The sequence below is a fragment of the Mus pahari genome, chromosome 15, assembly GCF_900095145.1.
Source record: "Mus pahari chromosome 15, PAHARI_EIJ_v1.1, whole genome shotgun sequence".
In the NCBI taxonomy this organism is placed as follows: Eukaryota; Metazoa; Chordata; class Mammalia; order Rodentia; family Muridae; genus Mus; species Mus pahari.
In genome coordinates this window covers 51,689,556-51,717,475 of record NC_034604.1, presented here as the reverse complement: position 1 = coordinate 51,717,475, position 27,920 = coordinate 51,689,556, and the positions used below count along the sequence as shown (strand labels likewise).

The 27,920-nt window shown below is 42.7% G+C and overlaps 1 protein-coding gene across 1 annotated transcript in view; it reads right to left on the bottom strand.

Annotated features, from left to right (window-relative positions):
- Positions 1-6,744: 6,744 nt before the first annotated feature.
- Positions 6,745-27,920, bottom strand: part of Ccdc192 (coiled-coil domain containing 192) — a 191,811-nt gene continuing 170,635 nt past the window's right edge. The window contains 1 exon segment of the mRNA XM_021214973.2: positions 6,745-6,983. Within this exon segment, the coding sequence (XP_021070632.1) occupies positions 6,757-6,983 (227 nt within the window). The 3' untranslated portion in view covers positions 6,745-6,756.

Genomic DNA, 27,920 nt, shown 5'->3' with positions numbered 1-27,920 from the left:
GCCTAAACAAGCACTCTACTATCTTGCTAACTCCGTAGCCCCCAAACATTGTTCTCACTGAAACCAAACAGGTTGACCAACTGGTCAGCTTTTCATCTTTAAACCGTTGTTGGGATCAAGTTTGATAAAGATGGTACCCATGGAAAATTCTTTCCCTAAATGCAGAATAGAGATTGTTTTGAGAAAGACGACAGACGAGGAAGATCTTTGTTACAGAACCTCGTTGGGAGTGTAGGAGGGAAGGTGTGCTTGCCTGCGGCTGTATGTCTTGGTCCTGGAAGTTTCTAGTAATAAGGTCGGGATCTGTTATCTAACTGAAACCATCTCTGTGAGAAAGAAACAAAGTAATTCAATCTGAAAATGTTTCAATCAATTGTAAACTACTATGAAAATATCAGTTATATGTTTATAGTTGTAATTCACACTTCTCAGTGCAGGTCCCTCACAAGGTCATGAGCTTCTGCTGTCTGCACTTGTTTTTTTTGTTGTTGTTGTTGTTTGTTTTTTGTTTGTGTTTTTTTCAGCAGCAACCAAGTGTTGTTAAACAGTGACTGGCATGCCAACATAAGACTGAGGTAGCATTGGTTTTTGATTAGAGCTGTGACTTGCTAGCCAGGCTCATGCAGCGCAAACAGCGAGTGCTAGGTTGGACCACTCGGCTGCCATCTTTGTTGGGATAGCATCAGTCAACAGAAAATATGATCACCAAATAACAAATCTGTAATCTAACAGTGGGCAAGTCTAGGCAAGAGAAACACAAATCAGGGGCTAGCCTGAGCTACATAGCAACTCTGTCTATATATTAAAAAAATGTTATCAGGCCACAGGCTCTGTGGTCTTCCATTCAAGGACGGGGCTTGGTATTATTGGATTTCAATGCTAAGAGTCATTCTTTTCTAAACAAGCAAACAGCAGCCAAGCAAAAAAACATATGTAATAAAATTGCAAAGCTTCTGTAAGGCAAAAGACACTGTCAACAAGACAAAAAGGTCACCAACAGATTGGGAAAGGATTTTTACCAATCCTAAATCTGATAGAGGACTAATATCCAATATATACAAAGAGTTCAAGAAACTGGACTCCAGAAACTCAAAAAAACCCCATTAAAAAATGGGGTACAGAGCTAAATAAAGAATTCTCAACTGAGGAATATCGAATGACTGAGAAACACCTGAAAAAATGTTCAACATCCTTAGCCATCAGGGAAATGCAAATCAAAACAACCCTGAGATTCCATCTCACACCAGTCAGAATGGCTAAGATTAAAAATTCAGGTGACAGCAAATGCTGGCGAGGTTGTGGAGAAATCTGCTTGTGGACGTTGTACATCGGGTGCGGAGCCTAGTGCGCACCACGATGTACAACGTCCACAAGCAGTGACCCAGCACAAGGCAAGTCCTGGGCCAAGTAGTGGGAGTGGGTGGTAGGGGAGCAGAGGTGGGGGGAGGGGTATAGGAAACTTTTGGGATAGCATTTGAAATGTAAATAAAGAAAATAATAAAAAAAAATGAAAAAAAAGATTATAAAAAAAAAACATATGTAAATGTTCTAAATGGAGATGGTCAGACAATCCAGGTCTTCCCAGGAAAGGTTTAGACCACGAAATGTGTATTAAGTATCTGGCTTTGGAGATGCTTTCCCTAGGAACCCGGGGGTGGGGGTGGGGAAGAAGCCCTGTTTTTGTTTTGCTTTGTTTAGTTTTACCATAAAACCATAATTTCATTAGGTATGGGAAACTTTGTGACTAGCCCTGTTTTTTGCTGTGAACTTTGTTCCAGCACACACACCCAAAGTTCATTTCCTACTTGAACTTGATTCTCCTCTATTAACAGGAATGGTCTCCCATGTCTGGGAAATCTTGACAAAAAATTGTTGTTGTAAGAATTATTCTTTATAGTTTTGGTTAGGTTTCCCCCTCCTTCCTCTCCCCCCTCCTGTATTTCTGTCTCTGTCTCTCCCTTTCTCCCTCCCTCCCTCCCTCCCTCCCTCCCTCCCTCTTTCCTCTTGTCCCTTCCTATTGGAGTTCGAACCCAAGGGCTTACACATGCTAAGCACACACTGAGCTAGGTTCCAGTTCTTTTTTCAAATTCCAAGTCAGTATGATCAGACCTTTTGATTCTCAAACTTTGGTTTTCCAAGTCTTCAGAATTAAAAAAAAAAAGAAAAAGAAAAACAATTTAAAGACTGGAGAGATGTTTTGGTGTTTAAGAATGTACACTGCTCTTCTAGAGGACCCCAGTTCTGTTCCTAGCACCCACATCAGGCCTTTTGCAGCCTCCTGTAACTTCAGATCCAGGGCATCTGATACCTTTAGACTTTAGGGCATCTTCACTTACACATACTTACACACACACACACACACACACACACACACACACACACACACACCACACTTAAAGATAAAAATGTAAATCTTTAAACAAGTTTTTAAAAACTCTTTGGTAGGGGCCCTGAAGACATGGCTCAGTGGTTTAGAGCAGTGGCTTTTCTTCCAGAGGACCCAAGTCTGAGTCCCAGCTGTTTACATCTGTCTGTTTACATCTGTCTGTAACTCCAGTTCCAGGGCATCTCTCTTCTGGCCTCTGTGGGTAGTAGGCATACATGTATACACAGACATACATGAAAGCAAAGTGTCTATATACATAGAATAAAAATAACGTAATAAAGTTGCTGGGACCTGCATGGCTTTGGGATTGACCTTTCTGGGATGACAGGGAAGGAAGACAATGACAGTTTCTGGGGTCAGGCAGGCATGTGCTCTGATGGATATGAACCAGCACCCTGAATCTCAGCACACTCACTAGTAACACTGAGGTAGGAAGCAGGTCATCGTAGCTCAATAAGGGGCTTTATAGGGAATCAGTCTCAGCTGCGGTCAGTCTGAAGGAGGAAGCTTTGGTAGACAATTCCTGTGCAGTTCTTGGACCAGGGACCAGGGACCAGGGACCAGGGACCAGGGACCAGGGGACAGGGGACAGGGAACCAGGGTACCACCTTGCTGTTCTTCTGAGCCTAGTCTGTGAAAGGCCTTGCTATTCCCATGGATCTGAGGTATTGGGGTCTTTGACAGGGTTGTGCTTGGGTCAATAATACATATTCACTCAGGACTTTATCTCGTCCCCACGAGTATAAAATAAAATGCTTTGGGGATAGTTTCATTCTTGCACTTGTTGTCAAATAAATGCTATTTTGATATGGGCTCACAGAATCTACCAACATTTCTCTATTCATTTTATTAAAGCAAAAATTCTCTGCATTAGCATCATATAGAAGAAATAACTGGATTTGGGAGAAAACACGGGGTAGCAGATAATTAAAATTTGGTTGAATTCATTCTTTCCCAGAAATGCATTTAGACAGATTGTTTTAAATTGTGGCTTCTTTGCTGTTATTGGAACAGAATCCTCATTTATACGGATTTATTGGGATAAATCCTCATTTATGCCAATGACTTGATTTCTGTTCATTTCTGAAGTCTATTACTTTAAAGCAATTTCATCTTTCTATGAACATATTTGGGAGCATTTAAAATAATAATGAAGCCGGGCGTGGTGGCTCATACCTTTAATCCCAGCACTCGGGAGGCAGAGGCAGGCGGATTTCTGAGTTCGAGGCCAGCCTGGTCTACAAAGTGAGCTCCAGGACAGCCAGGGCTATACAGAGACACTCTGTCTCAAAAAACCAAAAGATTGTTTGTTATATTTAAATTGACTATATTGCCTTACTCAGTTTAACTTTCTGAAAAAACTCACAATTAGTGAAAGGATATACCTGTTTTTATGGAAATGATTTTAGAGTATTAGAAAATGGCTTCAATTATTCATTATGAATTTTATTCTCTTAAGTTTTATTGTTTTGATGGTTACCTGCATATATGTGCACATATGAACTATATATGATATATGTATAATCCTCTGTGTGTGTTGGGCATATGTGTAACATAGAATGCATGGAGAGGTCAGAGGCACCCTTGGGTATTGGTCTCAGCTTTCTACCTTGTTCTTGGCAACATCTTCTGTTTGTTTGTTTGTTTGTTTGTTGCTATTTCCCATTGCTTCAAACTCCAAAATAGCTTACCCTTGAGCTTCCTGGGATTCATCTGGGAATGTGACTCTTTCCACTTAGGAAGTACTCAGAAGCCAATGTCTCCCTTGCTGCATAAGTCATGGGTACTGAAAAAAATTCTTGTTACCAAAATGTCAGCAGCACAAATTAACCTATTTATTATTTAAATCAAACCTCTTCCCACTTTCAGATTTGAAGATAACCCAGACCTGAATCAAGATCAACTTCTTATAAAGATGGTTTTTCAGAGTCCAATGACCCCTGATGCTTTTCTCTCCAAGGGCTGGTGTGTCGGGATATGTAGAGGTAACAGGCTCAGTTAATCATTACTTGCAGGTCTGTTCCTCTTGTTACTTATCTCCACTCTGTGTCTGCTATCATGCTGAGCTAGCCTGGGCACTAACCAGGGAGATGTTGTAGAACTTAGCATGGGCCCTCATAGAATATGATGTGATTTCCTCTGTCTCATTCTCCCCTCCTTTCATATCATCCTTAGTACCCTAGGGGCTTAGCACAATCTTTCACAGAATAAAGAGGTGGAAGTTCCACTAGTACATTAACATAACATATCAAAATGAGAAGACGTGTCTTGTCTTGGGGAATGTTCCATTCTTTCCAGAAGGTGAAGATTAAAGATTTCTTTCACAAACACACAGCAAGGGGATGCCAACCCGCAGCATCTCTATTGTGTCAGGGTTAATGGGGAGAACCTTAGAGCCACAGCTGGCATACGCAGCTGGTGTTAAAGATCATGGACCAAGGTGATCATGCCGCTCAGGGTGATGAGAAGGTACCAGAGAAGAGATGTTGGAAGACAGGCCTCTAGAGCTGCTGTAGACACCTCAGAAAAGGTAAAGAATTGCTGTCAGCTGCTTTTCAGAGTCTACTCATGACCAGTAAGCTTTGAGTTGGTCTTACCTCTGAGATTAAACAACACAGGTACACAGACACACAGACACAGACACACAGACACACACAGAGACAGAAACATGTAGCCATTATATTTGAAGTGAGGTTATGTTGAAATAGAGGAGGATCATAGCTCAGCACCAAGCCGAGATAACCAGTGAGGTCCGTTTTTAGAAAACAATTATTTTGTATTTTTCTTTTGATGAATACCTAGAATCTCAAAGCTATCATATATCCATAATAAGCTCCATTGGCTTCATCAAAGATAAAGGAGAAAAGAAGAGAAAGAAGAGAGAGGAGAGGAAAAGGGGGAAGGAAGAAGGGAAGGGAAGGGCAGGAATTCTGGTTTGGAAACTGTCTCCTACGTAGTGAGGACACACAAATAGATTGTCAACTCTGTTAATGGTCCTGGACTCATCCCAGCTTGCAAGGAGCAATTGTCCACGAATCAGGGAGCAAATGTATAAGATTTGAGTTTGGAGCCTACCTAAAGTTGTCATCTTGGATGACAAAGGAATTTCTGGCTCATTAGAACATGTATTTCTGGTCTAGCACCAGGTTCCCAAGGAATGCTCAACAAATGTGAGGCCCTCCCTTACAGCAGGCAGGCAAGCAGGATCCCCACCCCTGGGCTCACTCATGTTCTCTCTGCTATTTCCCATCTCTAAAGTCACCATATTTAAGGAGGCTCTTACATGGATATGAAATCCTTGCGTATAAAAGATGATTCTTAGCTTGCTGGGTTTCTGGCATCTAGTACTGTGTTTGGAAGAAAGCATTGTGATGCCTGTTTGTTGAACTGAATGAATTGCATTGAGTAGTAGCCACCCTCAGAAGCCAGCCAGCGTGACTTGTCACGAGGTTCGAGGACCAGGAGAGTTAAGTTCTGAAATCTCTCATCAGTGCCCCTTGGGTAGGATGGATCACTTGAGTTGGAAGGTGAGAGAGGAACACGACAGGCTTCCTTGAGCTCCATCCGTTACCGGTTGCTTCTGTTTGCCAGTGCTGCTGTTTTCTCTGCCACCATTTTACCCTGCTCCCTGCTCTGTGGTCACCCTAACGGAAGTGTCTGTTTTCCTTTCGACTTTTCTTTCTCCTAAGGGGGTGGAATCTGTGTTGTGTGTTTTCCCAGAGAGATACTGTCCAGTACCTTTTCCCAAAGGACCACAGCTCTGATTCATTTTTTTAAAATTGCTTCAACATTATTTTGTTTCTACCCTTGCTAATGCTCATAAAATTTATGCCATAAAGAAACAAACTTTAGAGGCCATGAAAGGACAGACTGCGACTGTGTAGCTGTTTACCCTCTTGGCAATGAATTTGCCCTTCTGTGCTCTGAACTTCCCCCAACTTGAAGCTGGCTCCCCAGCACACTCTCATTTCCCAAACAGTGCTGCACCGAGGGACACTTAGCATCCTTTCTTCACAGTGTGGCAAACTTCTAGTAAGAGGAGAGTACCTAGTTCTTTTGCCAGCTGCCTAGTTTTGTGTTCTTCCCTTCCTCCTGTCAATCAGGAACGTCTAGAGATACAGCCCTCCACTGCTGAGCAGCAGACACTTTCAGGGTGTGAAATTCTGAATGCTTGCCCTCTATGGACTCCTTCTAGCACGGACCCTGTAGGTGATACTCAAACCTGTGACCTTGAACTGGACATATGATTGGGGTCTTGGACTCCACCTTGATGACACTTACTAAACTTTATTGTCACATGGGAAATCATCCCGCTCCTCATCAGAGGCGGTGGGAGCATTCCTAGCCTCATCATTTACAGCAGGGGATTCCTATAAATCTTCTGTAAGTCTATCTTCATCCTGGGGGAACTGGGAAGTGTGCTCAGCTTCCAGCTCCTCAATCTTCTTTTCCTTTTCCGCTAAGACGTCTTCGAGCTGAGTGATCTTCTCTGTCTGAAGGGAAAGTTGGGTGGACAGCTCCATAATCAGGGAAACCTTCCTGTCGCTTTCTTCCACAGGTGGGAGACCTCCGTAGAGTTCTTCCACTGAGTTGGTTGCTAAAGCAAACAAAGACAAACGAGAAAAGAGGAAAGTCATTTTCCATCTGTGTTCTCAGAGAGCAAAGACAAAAAATGCTTCATTTCGCACGTTCCCCGAGAGACAGCCCAGATGTTGCATCATCTGGTAAGTCACACCGAGAACGGAATCCAATTTCCTGTGAGAGGAGAGATTTGGGGTGCTCATGAAAGAACTTGGAAGCCTCTGGGGAGGATGAAGAGTCAGTTCTTGCTAAGTCTTTACATATATATATATATATATATATATATATATATATATATGCGTATGTATAGATATTGTATTTGCATATATATACACACAATTCAGGTTATTGACATCCGGAGAGCAAACCCCTCAGAAATGCCATCCTCCTTGGATGAACTGAAATGTCACTCTGTACTTGGGATTCTCACCGTCAAACTTCTCTGAGTTATGCAAAAAGCAGACTTAGGTATAAGTAGTAAGGATTTCAAAGGCTCAGAAGTCAGTGTATGGATAATGGGGCCAATTGGCATCCTGATACATGGCTTCAATAGTTGGTATACTGTGATGGGAAGCCCATTGGTTTCTCCATTCTCAGTGAGGACAAGCCCAAGGACCAAATCTGATATACTCTTGTGAACCATGGCTAAACAGGCTCGCCCGCTTGCTCTCTCTCTCTCTCTCTCTCTCTCTCTCTTTTTCTATTTTTAGATTTATTTATTATTTTATGTAAGTTCACTGTAGCTGTCTTCAGGCACACCAGTAGAGGGCATCAGATGTCATTACGGATGGTTATAAGCCACTATGTGGTTGCTAGGATTTGAACTCAGGACCTTCGGAAGAGCAGTCAGTGCTCTTAACCACTGAGCCATCTCTCCAGCCCCTAAACAGGCTTTCTATACAAGTCAGGTTGTGATGGCTTATGCCTATATTTCTAGCATTGGGGGGATAAGGCATCTGTGTTCAGGTAAAAAAAAATCATCCAAATCCATTAGTGAATTAGGACCCTTCCTTAAAAATCTCAAGTAGAAGCACAATGTTCAGCATCCTTGTTGGTCACAAATGTGATGAGGAGACAGACACCAAGCCATTCTCTGATCTTAGGAATTACTATTGTAAGTTATTACATTTCAAGGAAACCTTGGAAATTTTAGTTCTCACGATGTTAAATCCTAATGCTTATATTGAAGGACACAGTGATTTGCTCAATTCTCTTAAGTTACATAGCAGCAAAAGACGTAGGGGAGACACTCAGTGGTTCACAGCACACACTACTCATCTGCTTCTGTAGCTGGAGGCAAAACATTCCTGCAGCACCAGTTTCCAGCGGATCTGACACCCGCAGGTACCCTCAGATACCCTCTGATACCATCTTCTGTCCTCCATAGGCACTGGCACACACAGGTTCACAGAGGCATATACACACACACACACACACACACACACAATTAAAAAAAAATAACATTTTTTTTAAAAAAAGAACAGTGAAATATAACATTTTAAAAGGTTATTTGGTTCATTGTCTCGGCAGTAGGCATATGCTCTGCAGCTCAGGAATCAGGAGCTCATATATCAGGAGGTTTTTCTTAGCTGCTGACATACCAGGGCCCCACGTTTTACATCTGGCCAGAACTGTGCTGGTAGCAACAGTAACCAACCACATACGACCAATCAGCAACTGGTTATAACTCTTCTGACTTGAGATGCATTGTAGATGTAAAATAGACATCAATTTGATAACACTAAGCTTGAAAAAAATGTGAAATATCTCATTAATTTTTGCTGTTATTAAAGTACCAATACTTTGGCTGTCTTGCATCAGATAAAGCATGATATTGACATTTATTTCACCCACGTGCTCTAACAGAAAATTGAAATCACATGGCCTGAGTTGGTGAAACTCTTATGATTGGCTGGGTAGTGCCGGGCAGGCATTTCCTGCAGGTGAGCGGTCTGTGAGATCCAGGTGGCTGTGTAACTTTTGGTTGTACAAAGCTACTCAGCCCTCACAGGTATTTTTGGGAAGGAGGATTGGTCATTCTCAACAGATTAGTTTTGTGTGTGTGTGTGTATGTGTGTGTGTGTTTGTGTCCCCTGAGGGTAGAGGCGAGAAATGCAGGTTTGGAATGGGTTCTTATGGGCTGAAGTAAGTTGCAATGGTAGTGGGAAGGATACGAAATCCCAGCAAGGTGAGGTATGTGGGCAGAGGCTGAGAACAGCAGGATGGGAAGGCCAAGCTTGGCAGCCCAGGGGTGGAGACAGATGCCTCTGGAGCTCCCACATTTGGGCATGTTTGGCTGCTAACATCTTTCACTTTGACCCCTCTGTCAAATTTTTCTCTCCTCACCTTGTCCTTCACTGACATGTGAAATGAAAAGCCAGAGTGCAGTGCCACTCCAGAAGCCACCCTGGTCTCTCTCTCTCTCTCTCTCTCTCTCTCTCTCTCTCTCTCTCTCTCTCTCTCCATTTTTCTCCTCTCCTTCCCCTAACGCCCTCTTTCTCTCTGAGATAAATGAACGTAGATATGGTGAAAGTTTTATATAGTCTGAAGAGCATCAGGCTATGTAGCATTATAGATAAATACCTTGATCGTCTGCTCCTAACGATAAATGGGCAAAGTACGGCAACCAGAGGCTGAACCTAGGTGATGTTAGATAGTACGTCTAAATTCTTGCTCTGAAAGAGAGTGGCAGAGAGGGAAGGTGGAAAGAGAAAGAGATGGAGAGACATGGTGGGGTTCAGATGCTTCAACAAAGGATCACATATGGGGTGTCTTAGGCAATGGACAGAGTTTCTCATAGTTCCAGAAGTGGGACATCCCAGGTCAGGATGGTTGGGTTCTGATAAACTCTTCTTTGTGTGTGTGTATGGCTTGCACATAGGGCCAGAAGAGTATAAACTCTTCTGGCCCTATGTGACCCTATGGCGGGGTGAGAGATGGGAAGTTCAGTAGTATCCCTTCCTCTTTGTCATCTTCGACACAGGGTCTTACGTAGCTCAGACTGGACTGAAACCTATGCTCCCTCTGCCTCTGCCTCAGAAGAGCTGGGATTACAGGTATGTACATACCTAGAGACTATTTTATTTTTATTTTTAAAGTTGATGTGTACAGTGCTTTATCTGCAGGTATGTCTGTGTAACATGTGGATGCAGGCCACATAGAGGTAAGAAGAGAGTGTCACATCCCATGGGACTGGGGTTACGAATCCTTGTGAGCTGCCATATGGGTAGTGGGAATTGAACTCTGGACTTCTGGAAGAGCAACCAGTTCTCTTCACTGCTGAGCCATCTCCCCAGCCCCTGGTGTCTGTTCTTAAGGGCACTAACAGCACCCATCACAAGGACCCTATTCTCCCAACCTTAGCCAAGCCCAACTCCCGTCAAGCTTATTTCTGATTGCTGTCGTGCTGGAAGGCCAGCCTTCAGCAGAAGAGCTTTGGGAAAGGCATCAATTGACCAGACTGTGGCTCAGAAAGTTGATAATCAGAAAAGAACTAGACAAAGACCAGGAAGCTGAGCAAAAAGAACTGGCAAGAACCCTTCAGCTCTTCACTGCATTGCTTCTCTGTATGAAATGAAGATGCTGGGGAGACAAGCTAATGGGTATGTATGACAAAAGGGAAGTTTCCCACACAAGTAATTTTATTGTTGATCTCTTCAGGTGTACAACACAAAAACATCTTGTTCCCTTTCTTGTGTGTATGGGGGGGGTTATGCATTTGCCATGACACATGTGCGAAGGTCAGAGGACAGGTTCAGCTGCTGTTGTCTTCCTTTGTGTTTGAGATCAGGTCTCTTGTGCTTTGTACCCCAGGCTAGCCCATGAGCTTCCAGAGGTTCTTCCCATCTCATGGAGGAGAACTGGGGTTACAGCTTCTCGTGGGTTCTGGGAAGTTCTTTAACCACTGAGCAATCCTCCCAGCCTCCTACTTGTCCAAAATGGCAAAAGCTTTTGAAAAATCTTCATTAAAGTAAGGGACTGCATACACAAACTGTCTTAAACATTGTCTCAGGCCCCCTGGTTGTTTTTGAATGCAACAGCTAATCCTTACTTTTCCTTTTCCTTATCATCCTCACTCCTTTGTAACAGGAAGAGATGATGTTCTCTAAGGTTCTGACAGCGTACATGTCCCAAATCTCAAATACTTGCCATTTCCCAGACTTCTTCCAGCAGATCAAAGCCATGCCTGCTTGGACACGGAGGGTCTTCCATCTGACTAAGAAAGTTAGGTTTTCATTCCATACTGAGTTTCAAGGACAAGAGACAGCCACAAGAAAGTGCCTGTCTACCTGTGACAGAGGTGAGGACCTGACTAGTCACAGCTGGAGTGTGAACTTGTCACACTGGCAGGAGTTTTTGTCAGCATATGACAGCTCTTGTTACTCCTCATTTCTGCCTACACTCAACACAGAGATAAGTGGGCTGGGAGGGTGGCTCAGTGGTAGAGAGAATGCTTGCCTGTACGCGCAAGGCCATGGGCTCGATCCTCAATCCTCAAGGAGGCAAAAAAACATCAGAGAGGAATAGAACTGAGAATTAAAGATTGCAGCAAGTTAAAGAAGAAAGCAGGTTCTCACTTTAATGTGAAATACCTCCCACAGCTCCCTGAGCTGCATGCTTGAACTCAGCTGGTGCGTGTTTGTGTCCCCACCCCTGGAAGTTTCCAGAGACAGTAGGAAATTAGACATATTTGGAAGAAGTATGTCTTTGATGGCATGCTCTGCAAGTCTATATCCGGTCCCCAATTCCTTCTTTGCTCCCCACTTCTTGACTGTCATGAAGTGAACGGTCTCCTCCCTCATAGGCTCCTACTGCTACAATGTTCCGCCCAAGCGCATGACCTAAGTAACCACAGACTGAATGTTCTGAAATCATGAGTCAACACAAATCCTTTCTTCTTTCATGGCAGTGAGAAAAAATGGACAAGATATGGGTGGTGGAAGTCAGGCATGTTTCGCAGGATTTAGAACGAGGAGTGCAGGCATGTTCTTGCATCTGGCCTGAACTGCTCACTTTTCTGTGCCAGCCTGGGAAGACCAAATGCTGGCCAAGCCGTTACCCGTGCCTTTGGGCATTTCCTTCTCATCTTCCTGGTCCCTGCAATGCATCTCAAGAAAAGCAGACAAAAATAGCCAATAGTACCTAAGTAGACTACACCAAAGGGAACTGCATTTAAGGGGAGAGCTGAGAGTCTAAGAGTTGGGAGGTATTTTGAGGACAATCTGCATTTGTAGCCACTACCGGAGTTCTGGAAAGCTTAACAGTGAGTGATCCTCTAAGCTGGCATCCCTCAGACTCTTCATCTATTCGCCACTGAACTGTAACCAATGAGTAAAATCTGCAACATGTTGTTACTGTTATAGAGATAATGGACAGGTACAAAGCTGTCATGGACAGCCTGGGATGGGAGCAGGGTGAACCCACTGACGTACAGTGCTATGTAGATCAGAAGACTCAGAACAGGGAAACATCAATTCGTGAGTACAGGAGTTCCTATTGTGCTGAATGAGGGCCTGGTGAATGGCTTTTAAACATACCATGGCTGACGAAGGATGTTCCCTTTAAGTCCACTTACTGCTGCCTCCTCCAAGTATTCACTAAACTGAGAACCACTGTCTGGTTTATGAATCAAGTGCCCCCAACAATGTGGCATATTTTGTTTTCAGCCGGGGCACATGCATCTTCTATAGTCATAATTAGTTCATTCATTTTTTTTTCCTAGCAATTAGTGATTGGGCTTGTGTGTAGAGAGCATAATGATGAAGTGATGTTGGCTCCTGCAGCCATGTTCTGCTATGGGGCCTGGGAGTGGCAGCTCTAAGGGAAGCCCTGAAGGACAGTCAGTATTAGCATGAACAATCACCCCCATTGGGTACTCACTCTGAAACTCTGTTAGCTTGTTTTTTTCCAAGCGGATACTGAGGCTGCCAAGTATTTACACAACAAGAAAGACTCAGTGTTGAGGTGATTAAATACCTCATCCCCAAGTTACCCAGGATTACTGTTCAGCCTCTAAGACTGTGCCAGCCGCCTCCTCTGTACAAACGCCCATCCTTCTGAGTCACTTAGGGCTGGTTTTGAAAGCCATGTAGGTTTATCAATGTCCACTGGGAACTCAGGGTTCACCCCTTGTCATATGTGGGTTCCCATTTGGCACACAAGTTGGGATATAAAAAACGAAGAAACAAAACTCTTCCTAGTTTTCTATCTTTCTTAATAATCATTTGTGAATGGAAATTCTTCCACTTGTATATAAAAAACGAAGAAACAAAACTCTTCCTAGTTTTCTATCTTTCTTAATAATCATTTGTGAATGGAAATTCTCTGAAAGACTTCTCACTGGGAAGGCATATTAACTCTTTTTGTTTGTTTTATTGGTTTTGTTTTCGAGATGGGGTCGGTCTATGTAGCTCTGGCAGTCTGGAAACTCTCTGTGAAGATCAGGCTGGCCTTGTACCCAGAAAAGTCTCTGCTTCGTGAGTGCTGGGACTGCATATTAATTCTACAACAACAACAACAACAACAACAACAAAAATACACTAACGATTTTGTAACACTGAATACATTTCTGAGTTGAATCTCTTTAAAAACAGACATATAACGGTTAGGAGAGCTAGCCTAGTAGGACCTGCTGGCCCTCCTTGAGAATTGTGGGTTAGATTCTGGAAGCCATGAAAATGATTCCCAAATTTGATTCCTGGGACTTCATCAAACCAGGCTCCAGTCTTGAAATTCTGTTTGGGTGGATGGATCAGAATGTCTGGGAATCTGTGTTTTCAAAAATCTCCACAGCCAATTCTGATCAAGCAGGTTTCTGCTAACCTATGAAAAGCATGGTGGACTGAGCTTTTGATTCAATCCTTAAAAGGCAGGCCAACAGACATACACATAAACCTGTTCTTGACAAGACTGGAGAAGGGACAGCATCTGTTCTCTTCTTTCTGCCTCTCCCTGGCTGTGCCACAGGACTCTGCTTGTAAATATTACTGGCTAACTAAATGGTCCTCGTGGCCTCTACCCTCATTCAATTAGATTATATCTCAGAAACATCTCAATAGTTTATACTTGGCTAAATTATCTCCAGGGCATCCAGCGTAAATGAAGAGTGTTGGAGGGTTTGTTTTGTTTTGCTTCTGTTTCTGTTTTTGTGTTTGGATGGTTCATTCCCATTCTCTGCAAAGAAGTCTCTTCCTGTGAGGAATGGGTAGAGAAGAGAGAGGCTCCACAGGGCAGAGGAAGTTGAGGATCATACTTCAAAAAGAAACAGGCTTTCTGGACTTCATGAGTGATCCCCCTTTATTCCTAAAGCTTGCTGCAGTCAGATAATATGTCCCCAAAGACTCAAGGATGTTGTCACAGAAAGATGGAAGGATACCTTGGTGTCAGCTTGGGAAGGTGGTAATTAAGTGGAGAAACAATACGACTATATCATAGCTGACAATGCAAAACTAACATAGGTTGGTGGGGAAGCTTAACCATGTCATCCTGAAATGTAAATCATTAGCACATTTCCTGATGACTAACCAGGAACTACCAACAGAAACAGTTCTTCAGTTAGTAAATGAAATTAATATCTAAACGGAAATTTATATTGGTGGTTTTAAAAGCCAGTGCATGCAAATATGCTTTTCTATCTGTTATTCTTTCTATTTAGAAAGGATCCTTTCTGAGGAAGAGAATTGAAGGGGAAAGTGTGTGTGTGTGTGTGTGTGTGTAGGTGGGGATCTGACACCTGGTTCAGTCAGATGTACACACTTCATTGGGATTGTCTAACAATATTGTCCTAAAAGGGATACTTGCCCTTTTAGCATTCGAGAGCCTGCTCCACTCCGACCTCCCATCTCTTCTAGAACCTAAGGCCTGTTGTCTTTGCTTAGATCTGTGTAAGTCTGATCTATCTAGACCTTTTTGTGCTTTGCATGGGTCCACCTATTTCTCCATGTTAGCATTTGTTTTCTTGTTTTATGCCCATTGTCAGTTGTGTATGTAGACTAAGATTACCAAAACTTCAGAGGGAATGAATGCATATAAGACGTTCGTGAGCTGGTCAGTGGCAGGAAGTGGGAGAAAAGCTCAAGGAGTTAGACATCCTCTGGTCAGCAGAAGTCAATGCAGGTTTCATTCTGTGAGTTACTTTCTATCATTGATGAAGTTCCCTGGCAGAAACAACTGGTGATAGGGAGGAGGGTTTATGGTTTCACCGAGTTTAAGTTTGTCGTGGTAGGGAGGCAGGAGAAAGTAGGCCAGTTACAGAAGTGGGTGACAGCTCTCCTTCACCTGGTGACAGTCCCCACACCAGGGAGCTCTGCCAGGTAAGGTATAGCCTTCAGGAAGGTCAGGACTGGGAGCTGGGCAGGGACATCCTTCAAAGGTGCAACTCTGGTGGCCTACTTCTGCCCACCAGGCTCCAACCTCGAAAAGCTCCATTAAAGTATCTACTCACCAGGGGCTGGTGCTCACAACACCTACCCTTCTGTGGGCTTGCCAACAGCACAGGTGTTCTGCTGGGGGAAGGGAAGGGCACGTGAGTGAACTTGACTCTCACCCTCTTTCTAGGATTCAGGCCCCAAGTAATTTCTGGATATTGTGCAGAACATGTTCTTGAACAAAGCTGAGAAGGTAAACACTGTTAGCATCATGAGCTACTCCAAGAGAGAGTCAAATCTAAGCAAAAGAAGGGGGATGTAGATTTAGGAATGTTTTAGTTCTTCCAATGAACAGGTTCACAGTGCACCTTTTACTCAGAAAAGCTTAGCAGTTGGTTGTTCAAAGAAAATAAAGAAGAAAATGTAATGACCACCAGGCTGGCCAGAAGCCATGGATGGAAATGAACCCTGGTGGAAGGAAGGGTCAGAAATTCATGGCAGGGAGAAACCCAGGAGATGGTCTGAAGGAACAAAAGACAGCGGGTGGAGGTCTGTCTGTCTCTGTGCACATGGGAAGAGGCACAGCAGGGACCCCATCCTGATGACTTGGAAGCTTTTAGGGTCTATTGTTTGTCCCTGATCTCCTCTCCCCACCCAGTGGCACACAAGGAAGGCCTACTTAGTCCAAGTGTCTTCCTCTGCAGACAATTCCCGGTTTCTTGTATGATGTAGCATTGCGAAGCAAAACACTCTTCTGGGAATGATGACATTGGCATAGCTATTCTTTCAGAATAACGAAGAGCGTTAGAGGATTTTCTTTTGAGGATGATAGGATAAAGGATGTTGTTTTGCTTACTAAAATTTTATTTATATAAGAAGAAAAAATAATTTTTATTTAGCTGACTTCACACTGCCAACAACCCTGGCAATGCAATGTGGCCATATTTTGTACACAAGTTTGAAGGCTGTGTACCATTTACCCTGCTTCATGGAATTTTTTTCTTCCTTAGCCTGCACCCATTCCCCCTCTATCTTTAGATTAGCTTTAAGGTGACAATGTTATCACAAACTTTACCAGCCAGCTAGGTATGCTGTATGATCTAGAATCAACACATCTTGGCTAAAGATTTTTTTTTTAAATTGGGCATAAGACACAATAAACTGCAATAACTTCTATAGTAGCTGAAGGGTCACATAGAATTTATTTGGGGGGTTCATTTATTTTGTTGTGAACATTAAATCTACTGTGACTTGTGCCAGCCAAACAACACTGTCATATAACTCTCAGAGCGAATGCTCCAGGTTGTGAGTTCTCCATCATTGCAGAGATGAAATGTGTTATTCAGGTGTTTTCCTTTATGAAACACTGGCCAGAGGAAGATGTGAAAGCTCTACTCATAATTCTCAGCAGGCTTTGCTGAGTACTTTGGAAATAGAGATATGGGGTTCACAGAATAACGTCCCTCTCAACGATGTCAGTAATGATGTCCCTAAAGGGGACATGCTCCTAAAGGATATTCCCAACCAGATAGGATGTAACTTTATGTGACAAAGCACCTTTGCAAAAATAACTGGGGATCCTGAGATGGAAAGATTGTCCTGCATTTCCATGGTAGACTCAATGTAATCACAAGAGGGAGAGATGTGGTCAGCCAGAAAGTTATCTGAAGTAATCCTTAAGAGGCCTGGCTGGCAGACACAACCACTCAGTGCAAGCTCATGAGTTATAGTTTATGGCCTAGTTCCGGCTCTGGCCTGAGTCAGTCTTCTCTCTCCTTTCCCTCCCCCTTCCCCCTTTTCTCACTTCCTCTCCCTTTTCTATCCCTCTCTCTCCCTGTTCCCCTCTCTTCCCTTACTTCTCCTATCCTTCCTTCACTCTTCCATCTCTCCCCATCTCCCCTCCCCTATTATCTTTCACCGACCTCTTTCTCCCCCCCCCCCCAATGATTCGTGGAAATGTAATAAGCTTTGGAGCAGGCACCTGTGGCCCCAACTGAAACTCCACCACCTTGCTTCCCCCATCATGACATTGAGGCGAAACATAGCCTGCTTTGCTTAAGTGGAACTTTGCTGGGTTATTAGGTCACAGTGCCAAGAAAAATAACTGATACACTACACTGCTGGCTCTGCGGATAAGAAAGCCACCCAGAGTCAAGATGTTTAATTACCCTATAGAAACTGTAAAGTGCCAAGAATCCTGTTGCTCAGGACTGCTAGCAGGGACAGCCTTGTTGGCTGTTGGCACCTTGACTGTGGGCCAGACACATTTGTTTTGAAATTTTGACCTCCAGAACTATGAGTTAATGCAACTGGACTGTTTTAGGTTTCTCAGTTTGTGATCATGTGTGACTCCTATCATACAGCTGTGATAGGAAGTCAACAGAGGGCAGACTACTGCCCTCATCAATAGTAGGAATTGAGCCCGAGAGCTCACCCAGGCTGGCTGACATACTACTGCTCAGACTCCTGCATTTTAACTGGAGGGTGCTGAAGGATTTCCTAAATCCAGAAAGTTCTCCATCTCAAGGAGTTTGGTCTCTTGTGGAATCTTAAGACATTGTCACCCCCTTGCTTTTTGTAAATGTTAATGGTTTCACACAATTATCATTCAGACTTACTCCTGCTGTCCTTAGAAGGACAGAGAAGCTGTCACTATTTAGTCACTTCAACAGTGCTTCTGGACTCCTCTATGTCTACGTCCTCTGACTGGCTTTTGTAATACTTGTTTCACATTGACCCAAAGTTAATGTTGCTTTTATTTTGTTTTTGGGTTTTATTTATTTGAGACAGAGTCTGTCTGTGTAAGCCAGGCTGGCTTCAACCTCTCCAGTTCTGGGTTGTAGGCATGGACTGCCACCATGCTGGAACCCTGGATTTTGCTTTTAATTGTCATGCTAAACCCAGCTGTGTGACTTAGTCACCAAGCTGGGTGGACTTGCTTCACATTCATCATATTTGACCTCTAAACCCTTCTCCTATGGACAGCACACTCTTTCACTGTCTTCGACCACACTTCTCTTCCCAACTGTCTGCTACTCCTTTGGTCAGATTCTGTGGACTTCTCAGAGCAATTACTGCACTACAATCTCACACTCTTACATCTAAATTTCCTTCTTTCTCCTGGCAATTTCTTTTATTTCTGTGGGCTTTTGGAATCAACTGGGACAAACGGCACCCAAGTTTACAACTATAGTTCAGACCTCAGCTATGGACCTTGGAGACTTAGCCTGAGATGCTATCATGCATCTGTTTGCTAGAGATAGAATCCTGGAATTACTTCAGATTTCTTCTTTACTCCTACACTCTTTCCAACTACTGTGTGTGTGTGTGTGTGTGTGTGTGTGTGTGTGTGTATGCATTTATGTATGTTACTTTGCATGTGTGTGTATGTATGTATGTTATTTTGTGTCTGTATATATGTATGTATGTTACTTTGTGTATGTATGTTACTTTGTGTATGTATGTTACTTTGAGTGCATGTATGTTACTTTATGTGTGTATATGTATATATGTTACTTTGTGTATGTATATTACTTTGTATATGCATGTTTCCTGGTGTGTGTATGTATATATGTTAATTTATGTGTGCATATATGTTACTGTGTGTATATATTATTTTGTGTGTGTATGTTACTTGGTGTTTGTGTATATGTATGTATGTTAATTTGCATGCATGCATATGCATGTATGCATATGTGTGTGTGTGTGTTTGTGTGTATGTGTGTGTGTATTGGAGATTGAACCCAGGGCCTGCACATGCATTGAGGTATACCTTCCCCGTGTTCTTCTGTTCATCTTATCATGAATCACACATACACACAAAGTAACATACACCCTCTTTGAATCCTATTGATTCAAGTTTCTAAATGTTTTCTAGTTTGTCTAAGTTTATCCCAGTTAGACCACAAAATACACTTCTGCAACTTTTACCCCCCTCTATGAGTAAGTGGAATTTTTAAGAAAAAAATCTTCGGCTCTAGCAGCCCCATGACACTGGGTTCAGCCACGGGTCCTGACTGCCAGTGACACTGGGTTCAGCCACGTGTCCTGACTGCCAGTTAAAGAACTTAATTGTGAGAAGCAGAGGAAGGAGATTCGTTCCTTATGACTCTGGCAGAGAGGGCTACACGTCCATGCTTAGTGTGGTAACGGGAGCTTGCTGGTTAAACAGAGGGCAGGAGGTAACGTGAGTTATCGGTCCTAGCCAAGGTGTGCTTCCTCTCAACGCTGTCTCAGTTCTGGCTCTTCAAGGTGGTTTCTAGAAGTCCACATTACTGTCATCCCGCCATCCCTTGAGAGACTACACTGGTGACAAATGATACTTGTGCTCCAGGGCGCAGCCTCTTGCCTCATGGGTAATCATTCTTCTCTGGAGGTTATTCTGACCTGCAAGGTTTTGTTCTCCCAACAGCCCAAGGTAACTGCACTTTGGGGATTACTGTTTCTGTAAAGGGGACAAGACAGACAGATTGAAAATCAGAGATGTCCTCCATCCGTTCTCTTTTAGTTGTCCCGGTGTTTCTATGGTCAAAGCCTTGGCTCTGCAGCTCGTCTCCATTTCGATAATGAAAGAGACGACTGAAAGGGAAGAGCAGAGAACGGTTTATTCAATAAGAACACATTTGGAAAGAGGACCAAACGAGGTGGTGTGGCGATACCCAAGCCTGTCTTCGGGATTCTTTCAGGAGGTTTGGATTTGAATAGATGGCAAGAAGTCTGTATAAACACGCAGTCTTGGTCAAGCTGTATTCACACCTAGGACTGACTCATCACTGACCAATCCCTGTCTCAAGTCCAGTCTCTTCTGCAAGGCAGTCTGGTAAGCTGCAGAACTATATGGAGTCTCCTCTTTGGAGACAAGTTTCTCCTTGTCTGGCCCCCAGGCTTTGGCCTTTCTCTCCCTATAGGATGAGATTCCTGGGGAAATTTTCATGTCTTGAAGCCTCTTGTTTCAATAGTCTTATAGCCAAAGTGAGGGGCACAAGTGTCTGTCTTTTTTATAGTTGTGCTTGCTAGGATTGTTACAATCCGATGCCATTTCTACATAACCATTATGCTACCAGCATCTCCTGCTTGTCTTAGGTCACAGCATGCCTAATTGATTATGGAAGGTTCTTAATGTGAAAAGACTAGAATGCCCCCTAAATAACACAGGCTATTGCCATTGCTCTTGGTTTTTGACCAAAACTCAATGGTAAAACCCTATTGCTGAAAACACCATACACTTTGATCATATGACATGGAGAAATCAAGTAGGTGCTGATGAGGGTGTTTCCTCTGTTCTGGCTAACTTTTATAGACCCAGGAGGTGTGTTGTAGGCTGGGGGGAGGCAGGGGGAGGGGAGAAAAGTCATCAATAGTATGACAGGTTGTTTTCTGTTAATTTGTCACAAGCAAGGATCATCAGTGAAGAAGGAACTTTGATTTTGAAAATGCCTCCCTTTATAAGATTAGCCTATTAGCATGGAGGGAGGGAGGGAGGAAGGGTGAGAGGGAGGGAGGGAGGGAGAGAGGGAGAGAGAGAGAGAGAGAGAGAGAGAGAGAGAGAGAGAGAGAGAGAGAGAGAAGAGAGAGAGAGCGAGAGAGAGAAGAGAGAGAGAAAGAAAGAAAGAAAGAGAGACTGGACCTAGCATGAGCTTTTGAGACCTCAAAGCCCTCTCCCAGTGACATACTTCCTCCAGTGTTGCCACGCCTCCAAATTCTTACACAGTGCCATTCCCTCATAACTAAGCATTCAAATATATGAGTCTACCGGGGGGGGGGGCATTTTTATTCAAACCCTGACAGTGAGACAGTGCTTTCTAGACATTGCAGAACCACTGAATTCACAAATTCATTGCCGCTGTGGTGGTCTACACTAGAGCTAGCCAATCAACATTCTAGCATGGAAGTAGGAGGGGCTTCTAATCCCCGCCTCCAGCTGAGGAGCTATTAGCAGTGGGTAGATTCTGGAGGAGAGAGAGAAAGTTTCTTAAATAGTGTGGGCCAATGGATGCCTCTAACCCTTTAATTATATGGAAGGCATAAACTGGACTTCATGAATTATAAAATAGGGGATCATGAAGTTGGGGGAGGGGGTAGGAGTGGAAGTGACTCTAGGAGAAGTTAGGGAGTTAATAGGCTTATAATAATTATATTAATGTATTCACTTTTTGTTTAGTTTTGGTTTTGTTTTTGTTTTTCGAGACAGGATTTCTCTCTGTAGCCCTGGCTGTCCTGGAACTCACTCTGTAGACGAGGCTGGCCTCGAACTCAGAAATCCACCTGCCTCTGCCTCCCAAGTGCTGGGATTAAAGGCATGCGCCACCACTGCCTGGCTTTTATGTATTCACTTCTTAACAAAAGGTTTTATTTTTAAAAAGCAAAAGAAGAATGACACAATAGGCCAGACATCTCATTCATATGTTTCCGTATATTATTGATTTATGATCTAGCAAATGCTAAGAATCTTGGGAACTGGCAGCAGGGTTACCATGAAGACTTTCAGGCATTAGTTCTGGTTACTTTCCAAGATGACCCTCCCAGTGTCCTCTGGTTCTAACCACCTGGATAAACAAGGACTTAGAGCATATATCCATTTCTGCAACCCAGACTTTTATCTCTATCTTAAGATATAGAAATTGCTTAAATTTAATTTATATTATCTAGTAATTGGTCAACATAATTCTTGGAGCCAAATAACACCTTCAAATGTCAAGGTTTGCCTGGGGTCGGGAATATGCTTCGTCTGACTCAATTTGTTTCTAATCAATCGAATAACTTGATTTTTTATACTTAGGATTAGAGAATTAATACGATTTGTGGGCTTACCAGTCAGGGTGATTGAGCTACATATAAGATGGCCCATCTATCAGCAACTTGGACAAAGAGAGATTATTGTTCCATATAGATGAATTTGAGGAATTCCAGGGTTAGTTCATTTTGCAAGGTTACTGCATTCTTCAGAAAGCTTTGTCTAAGAGTTGGAAAAGAAAATCCTGTCCTAATGTCCCATGTAGGAGGTAGGAAAACTTCCATTATGCTAGCATGCTTACACAATCTCTTCCCTTTCTTCTTCTACATCCTCTCTCTATATGCTTGTAGAAAGATGCTATAGATACACATTTATAATTCTAGCATACTCCTAAGGCAGTCTTGAAAATAAAAATTCTCCATAGTTGGTGTGGCTAATGAGCATTCATGTTTTGTGTTCTGTGGAGGAAATTCCTAAAACATATTATTTGCCTAACTTACCAGTAAAATTGGGGTTCTGTTAATGAAGAAGAATAGCATCTTTTGTGTAATTCACTGTGATATCTGCCACAGTGGGAATAAAAAACAGTTTTATATTAAAAGCCAATAATAGTGTATCATTCAGAGATATTTTTGTTCAAACAATCTGGAAGTCCATGCTAAACTGGTTTAAGTAATGAAGAGAATGTACTGGCTTCAGAGACAGCACTAGCTCCAGGCAAGACTTGAAGTAGCACTTTCAATAATGTAATTGAAATTTGGCTTCTTCTGGTCTCCCTGCTCAGTCTTCACAATGTCAGATTCTTCTGAAATCCTGAAGTATTTTGGGAGACAGATGGTTGTCCCTGTCTTCTAGGAATAGACCTTTCAGTCTAGTGTCAAAAAGAATCTATAATGGAATCAATCACAGGGAATTGGACAGTTTCTCTTTCCCATACACCACCTAAATGATCTCCGTTGTTGTTTCAGTTAGTTTCTGATCTCGTCTTGGCATCCATGAAGTACCTGTGTGGTTCTTCTTTCAGTTTACAATATACTGCCACATGTTTAAACGATGCAATTTATACCAACAGGGGTGTATATTGGGGTTGGGTGTGAGTGGCTAGAGATCTGAGCCATCTGTCTCATATAGTGTGAATTCATGTGCAAGGTACTAAGTTTGACTTTGGTCAAAACGGTAATTTTTACAAAAAAACAAAACCAACCTTTCCCTTAAGAAAAATGTAAACAATCTATTTTCTCATACATTGCACAAAACCTTGCTATGTATCAATAATCTGCTAATGAACTCAGTCTCAAGATAGTGAATTATAGATGTTTGTGAATGAAAAAGACACTCCTTTTTTTTTTAAAGTATAGAATAGAGTTTATTCAGGGCAGGGGAGGGGAGTTAAGAGGTTAGTAGAGGCAGAGAAAAGCAGAGAGAGTAGAGAAGTAGAGGTTGGCCATAAGCACATGGAGAGAGGCAGGGGGNGGGGGTGGGGGGAGGGAATGGGGAGAGAGGGGAAAGGAGCAAGGAGACAGAGCAGGGAGCAGGAAGGGAAAAACAAGAGAGAAAAAAGACATGTCTAAATAATAACTTTAAAATGTGCATCTTAATTTCTTTATGTCAAAAAGAATATGTCAAGAATGCCATTTTCAATTGTCTACAAATAAGATTTTGATATTGAGAGAATGGGCTAATTTATGTATTACACTTGATCCTTTCCAGTTGCCTGCTGTAGGCTTGTTAGAGTTGTTTACACTGTCTGTTCACCCATTTCTTTCATTTGGCAATAGGTCTGTTAGTACTGTAACAAGGTGCCTCATGCTTCACTTAGAGGGGAAATTTAAATTAAATATTTAGATTATACAAAAGGAACCCATCTCTAAACTGCCCTCAATTTCTCTTTATGCCTATAAATTAGTGCATCTCTTAACTTTTTGCAGTAGATCAAAATTAATACCAAGACCCCTAATTGTTTAATATACAATAAGAGACCAAGGATGGGCAATCAACATCATGTTTTCTTCTTCCGAGGCTCAGATCATGGGTGGAGGTGGGGAGGGGCAGAAAGATGGTACAAGTTAAAGGAGATAGAAGACTGTAGAGAAACAGTATTTGCTGGACGTGATAGTGCCATTGCACACACTAACTCACAACAGCTGGGACAGAACACAGAAGATCAAATCAAAGACCAGTCAAAATTTCAGCATGAATGGCAGAGGGACTCATGACGTCCCAGCCTTATCGGAGGAAGTATTAGCCAACCATGACTGCTGGGGAAGGGAGAGTTAGCTTTCTTTTCTGTGACAAAGAACACTGTACTGCCTGAACTTAGTGTGTTTAAAGGAAAAGGAGCACATGACGTTTGGAAGGAGAAGTGGTGGTGGAATAGTGGAGGAACTGGAAGGGAGGAAGTAGCGGCTGGACGAGAACAAAACACATTGTATGCACAGATGGATATTAAATACATTATAGTCTTTAAAGGACCTAGAGATTCCTAGGAGACTAATTGGGAAGAAGGGCATTCCAGAAGGAGAAGGATGAGAGGGAGTAAAGGAATATGATCACAATACAGTCTGTATGTCTTTGTTGTCTAAGTTAATAAACTAAAAGATAGAAAACTACTGTAGGTGCTGTCAGTTCCTTGTCAACCTGATACAAGCTTGGGTTATTAGGGAAGAAACCTCAACTGAGAAAAGGTTTCCCTCAAACTGGGCAGGAGGCAAGTCTGTGGGGGCGTTTTCTTGATGATTAGTGTGGGATTTGTGAAGGAGATTCCACCCCTGGACTGGTAGTCCTGGGTTGGGGAAGGGAGCAGACTGAGCAAGGCACGAGCCCCAGAGCCAAGCCAGAAAGCAGTGTTTCCCCTTGGCCTCTGCTTCAGTTCCTTCCTCCAGGTTCCTGCACTGAGATCTTGTTCGGACTCTCTTTCATAAGCAACAGCAAGCTATAAAGTAAAAGAAATCCTTTCCTCTCCCACATGTATTTTTGGGGGGTGGGGGTTAGTGCTTTCTCACAACTGTAGAAAATCAAACTAGAATACAGTATGACCCAAGTATCCCATTCCTGGGTTCACATGGAAAAGACATCACACACCAATACAAGGACACTTATATATCCATATTTATTGCTGCTGTATTCACAGTAGCAAGTAAATGGAAACAGCCAAGAATCTCATCAACAGATAAATCAGTAATGAAAATGTGGTACATATACACAATGAAATTTTTCTCAAGTATAATTGGACATAATACTAACTGAGGATCCAGTTATACCACTCCTGGGCTTATACCCAGAAGATGCTCCAACATGTAATAGGAACATGCTCCACTATGTTCATAACAGCCATATTTATAATAACCAGAAGCTGGAAAGAACCCAGATGTCCCACAACAGAGGAATGGATACAGAAAATGTGGTACATTTATACAATGGAGTACTACTCAACTATTAAAAACAATGACTTCATGAAAGTCTCAGGCAAATGGATGGATCTAGAAAATATCATCCTGAGTGAGGTAACTCAATCACAAAAGAACACAGATGGTATGTACTCACTGATAAGTAGATGGCAAAGAGCATGGAATACCCAAGATACAACTCATGGACCACATGACACTCAACAGGAAGGAAGACCAAAGAGTGGATGCTTCAGTCCTACTTAGAATGGGGAACAATACAATCAAGGGAAGTAGAGGGTGGGAGGGACTTGGGAGGAAGAGAGAAGGGGGATGGGCAAGGGGCAGAATCAGGTATGGGAGGAGATGAAGGAGATATACAGAGGGTCAGGAAATTGAATTGAGGTGTGTAGCAATAGGGGATGGAGAACTGGGGGTAGTAACCAGAAAGTCCCAGATGCCAGGAAAGCAAGAGCCTTCCAGGACCCCACGGGGATGACATTAGCTGAAATACCTGACAAAGGGAAGGGAGAACCTGTGGAGACCATACCCAGAGGTTAGGCATACTCTTCCCCCACTCCACTGAAGGATGGGGCTACCCAAGCATCTCCAAAATTTTACCCAGAATTTCGTCTGTGTAAAAGAAATACAGGGACAAAGAGTGAACAGAGACTGAAGGAAAGGCCATCCAGAGTCCGCCCCACCCGGGGATCCATCCCACATGCAGATATTAAACTCAGTCGGGCAGTGGTGGTGCATGCCTTTAATCCCAGCACTTGGGAGGCAGAGGCAGGTGGATTTCTGAGTTCGAGGCCAGCCTGGTCTACAAAGTGAGTTCCAGGACATCCAGAGATATACAGAGAAACCCTGTCTCGGAAAAAAAAGACACTAAACTCAGACACTATTGTGGATGCCAAGGAATGTTTGATGACCGAAGCCTGATACAGCTGTCTCCTGAGAGGCTCTGCCAGATCCTGACCAATACAGATGTGAATGCTCACAGCCAACCATCAGACTGAGCACAGGGGCCCCAATGGAGGAGTTAGAGGAAGAACTGAAGGAGCTGAAGGGGCCTTATCTGGCATCAGTGGGAGGGGAGGCCCTTGGTCCTGTGAAGGTTTGATGCCTCAGTGTAGAGGAATGCTAGGGCAGTGAGGCACGAGTGGGGAGGAGCATCCTCATAGAAGCAGGGTAAGGGGGGACGGGATAGGGGGTTTGCAGAGGGGAAACCAGGAAAGGGCATTAAATTTGAAATGTAAACAAATAAAATAACCAATTTAAAAAGATAATAAAATTGTGAAAATTTCAGGAAAATATTCTATAAAACAAAGTGATCCAAGCTTAGAAAGATGAAAATTATACATTCTCATTTTAAACCATAATATATATACATATATATATACATACACACATACTATATATATACATACACACATTATATATATATATATATATATATATATATATATATATATATATATACACACATATGTGAATACAGATGGGAATAAATGCAAAGAAAGCCTGATAACTAGAAGGGACTTCAACAGGGGGCAAAAGAGCATTGGAGGAATAGGAGAGAGGGCAAAGGATTCATGTGAAATTAAAGCAAGAGGAGGACTCTGAAGCAAGGATAAGTTTAGTGGGGTGAGGAATATGGGTATTCCTACGAGAATATACTATGAGAGTATAATGAGCTAAAACAATATTTGTTTGAAAATATCATACCTGTCGTTACTTTAAAAATAAATTAATTAAGGAATTAAAAAAAAACCTTAAATTAGTATCTGATACATACTCTTTGCTCAAGAGATATTAAGTATAGTTACTGTCCCTGTAGGCTTCTAAATCCCTTCTCAAAATTTCCCCATTTTTCTGTAGATGAGCTGATTTCCTGTTAGTCGTAAAATTGAGCAGTTCTCATTTGTACAAGCCACCCACCCCTGGTTCTAAGGTGCAGATTTCCTATCCCCAAAGCTCTGGGAATCAGTTTTCCATAGCACATCTGGTGGCAAAGCCCGGCCTGACCTGATCTCAATTTATTTGGCAACCAAACCTGATCTGAACGGAGAGGCTACGCAGGGTGCTTGCCCATCCTGTCCAGTTTATACGTTGCTGGATTTGATGATGGAGTGTTGTTCCAGGCCCTACCTGGTACCTTTCCAATTTGAGAAGTTCTGCATTCTGAGAAACGCCAGGCCTCTAAGATTCAGCCAAAGGGTCATAGAGTCGTTGGGTAGGCAGCACAGAAGTGATTTCTATCTGTGCAGCTATGAATCAGGACTTATAAACAAGCATGTATATCGTTCCGTTTATAGACACTTTGATCAAATCAGCTTCCTGGATCTGAGCAGTGTGAACCCTGTTTCCTCTGTGACACTCAGTATTGAGGTTAATGTTCCCTCCTACTTGTTCTACTCTTATTTATTTTGGTTTTGGAACATATTTTTAGGTTGGAATAATTCCCCTCA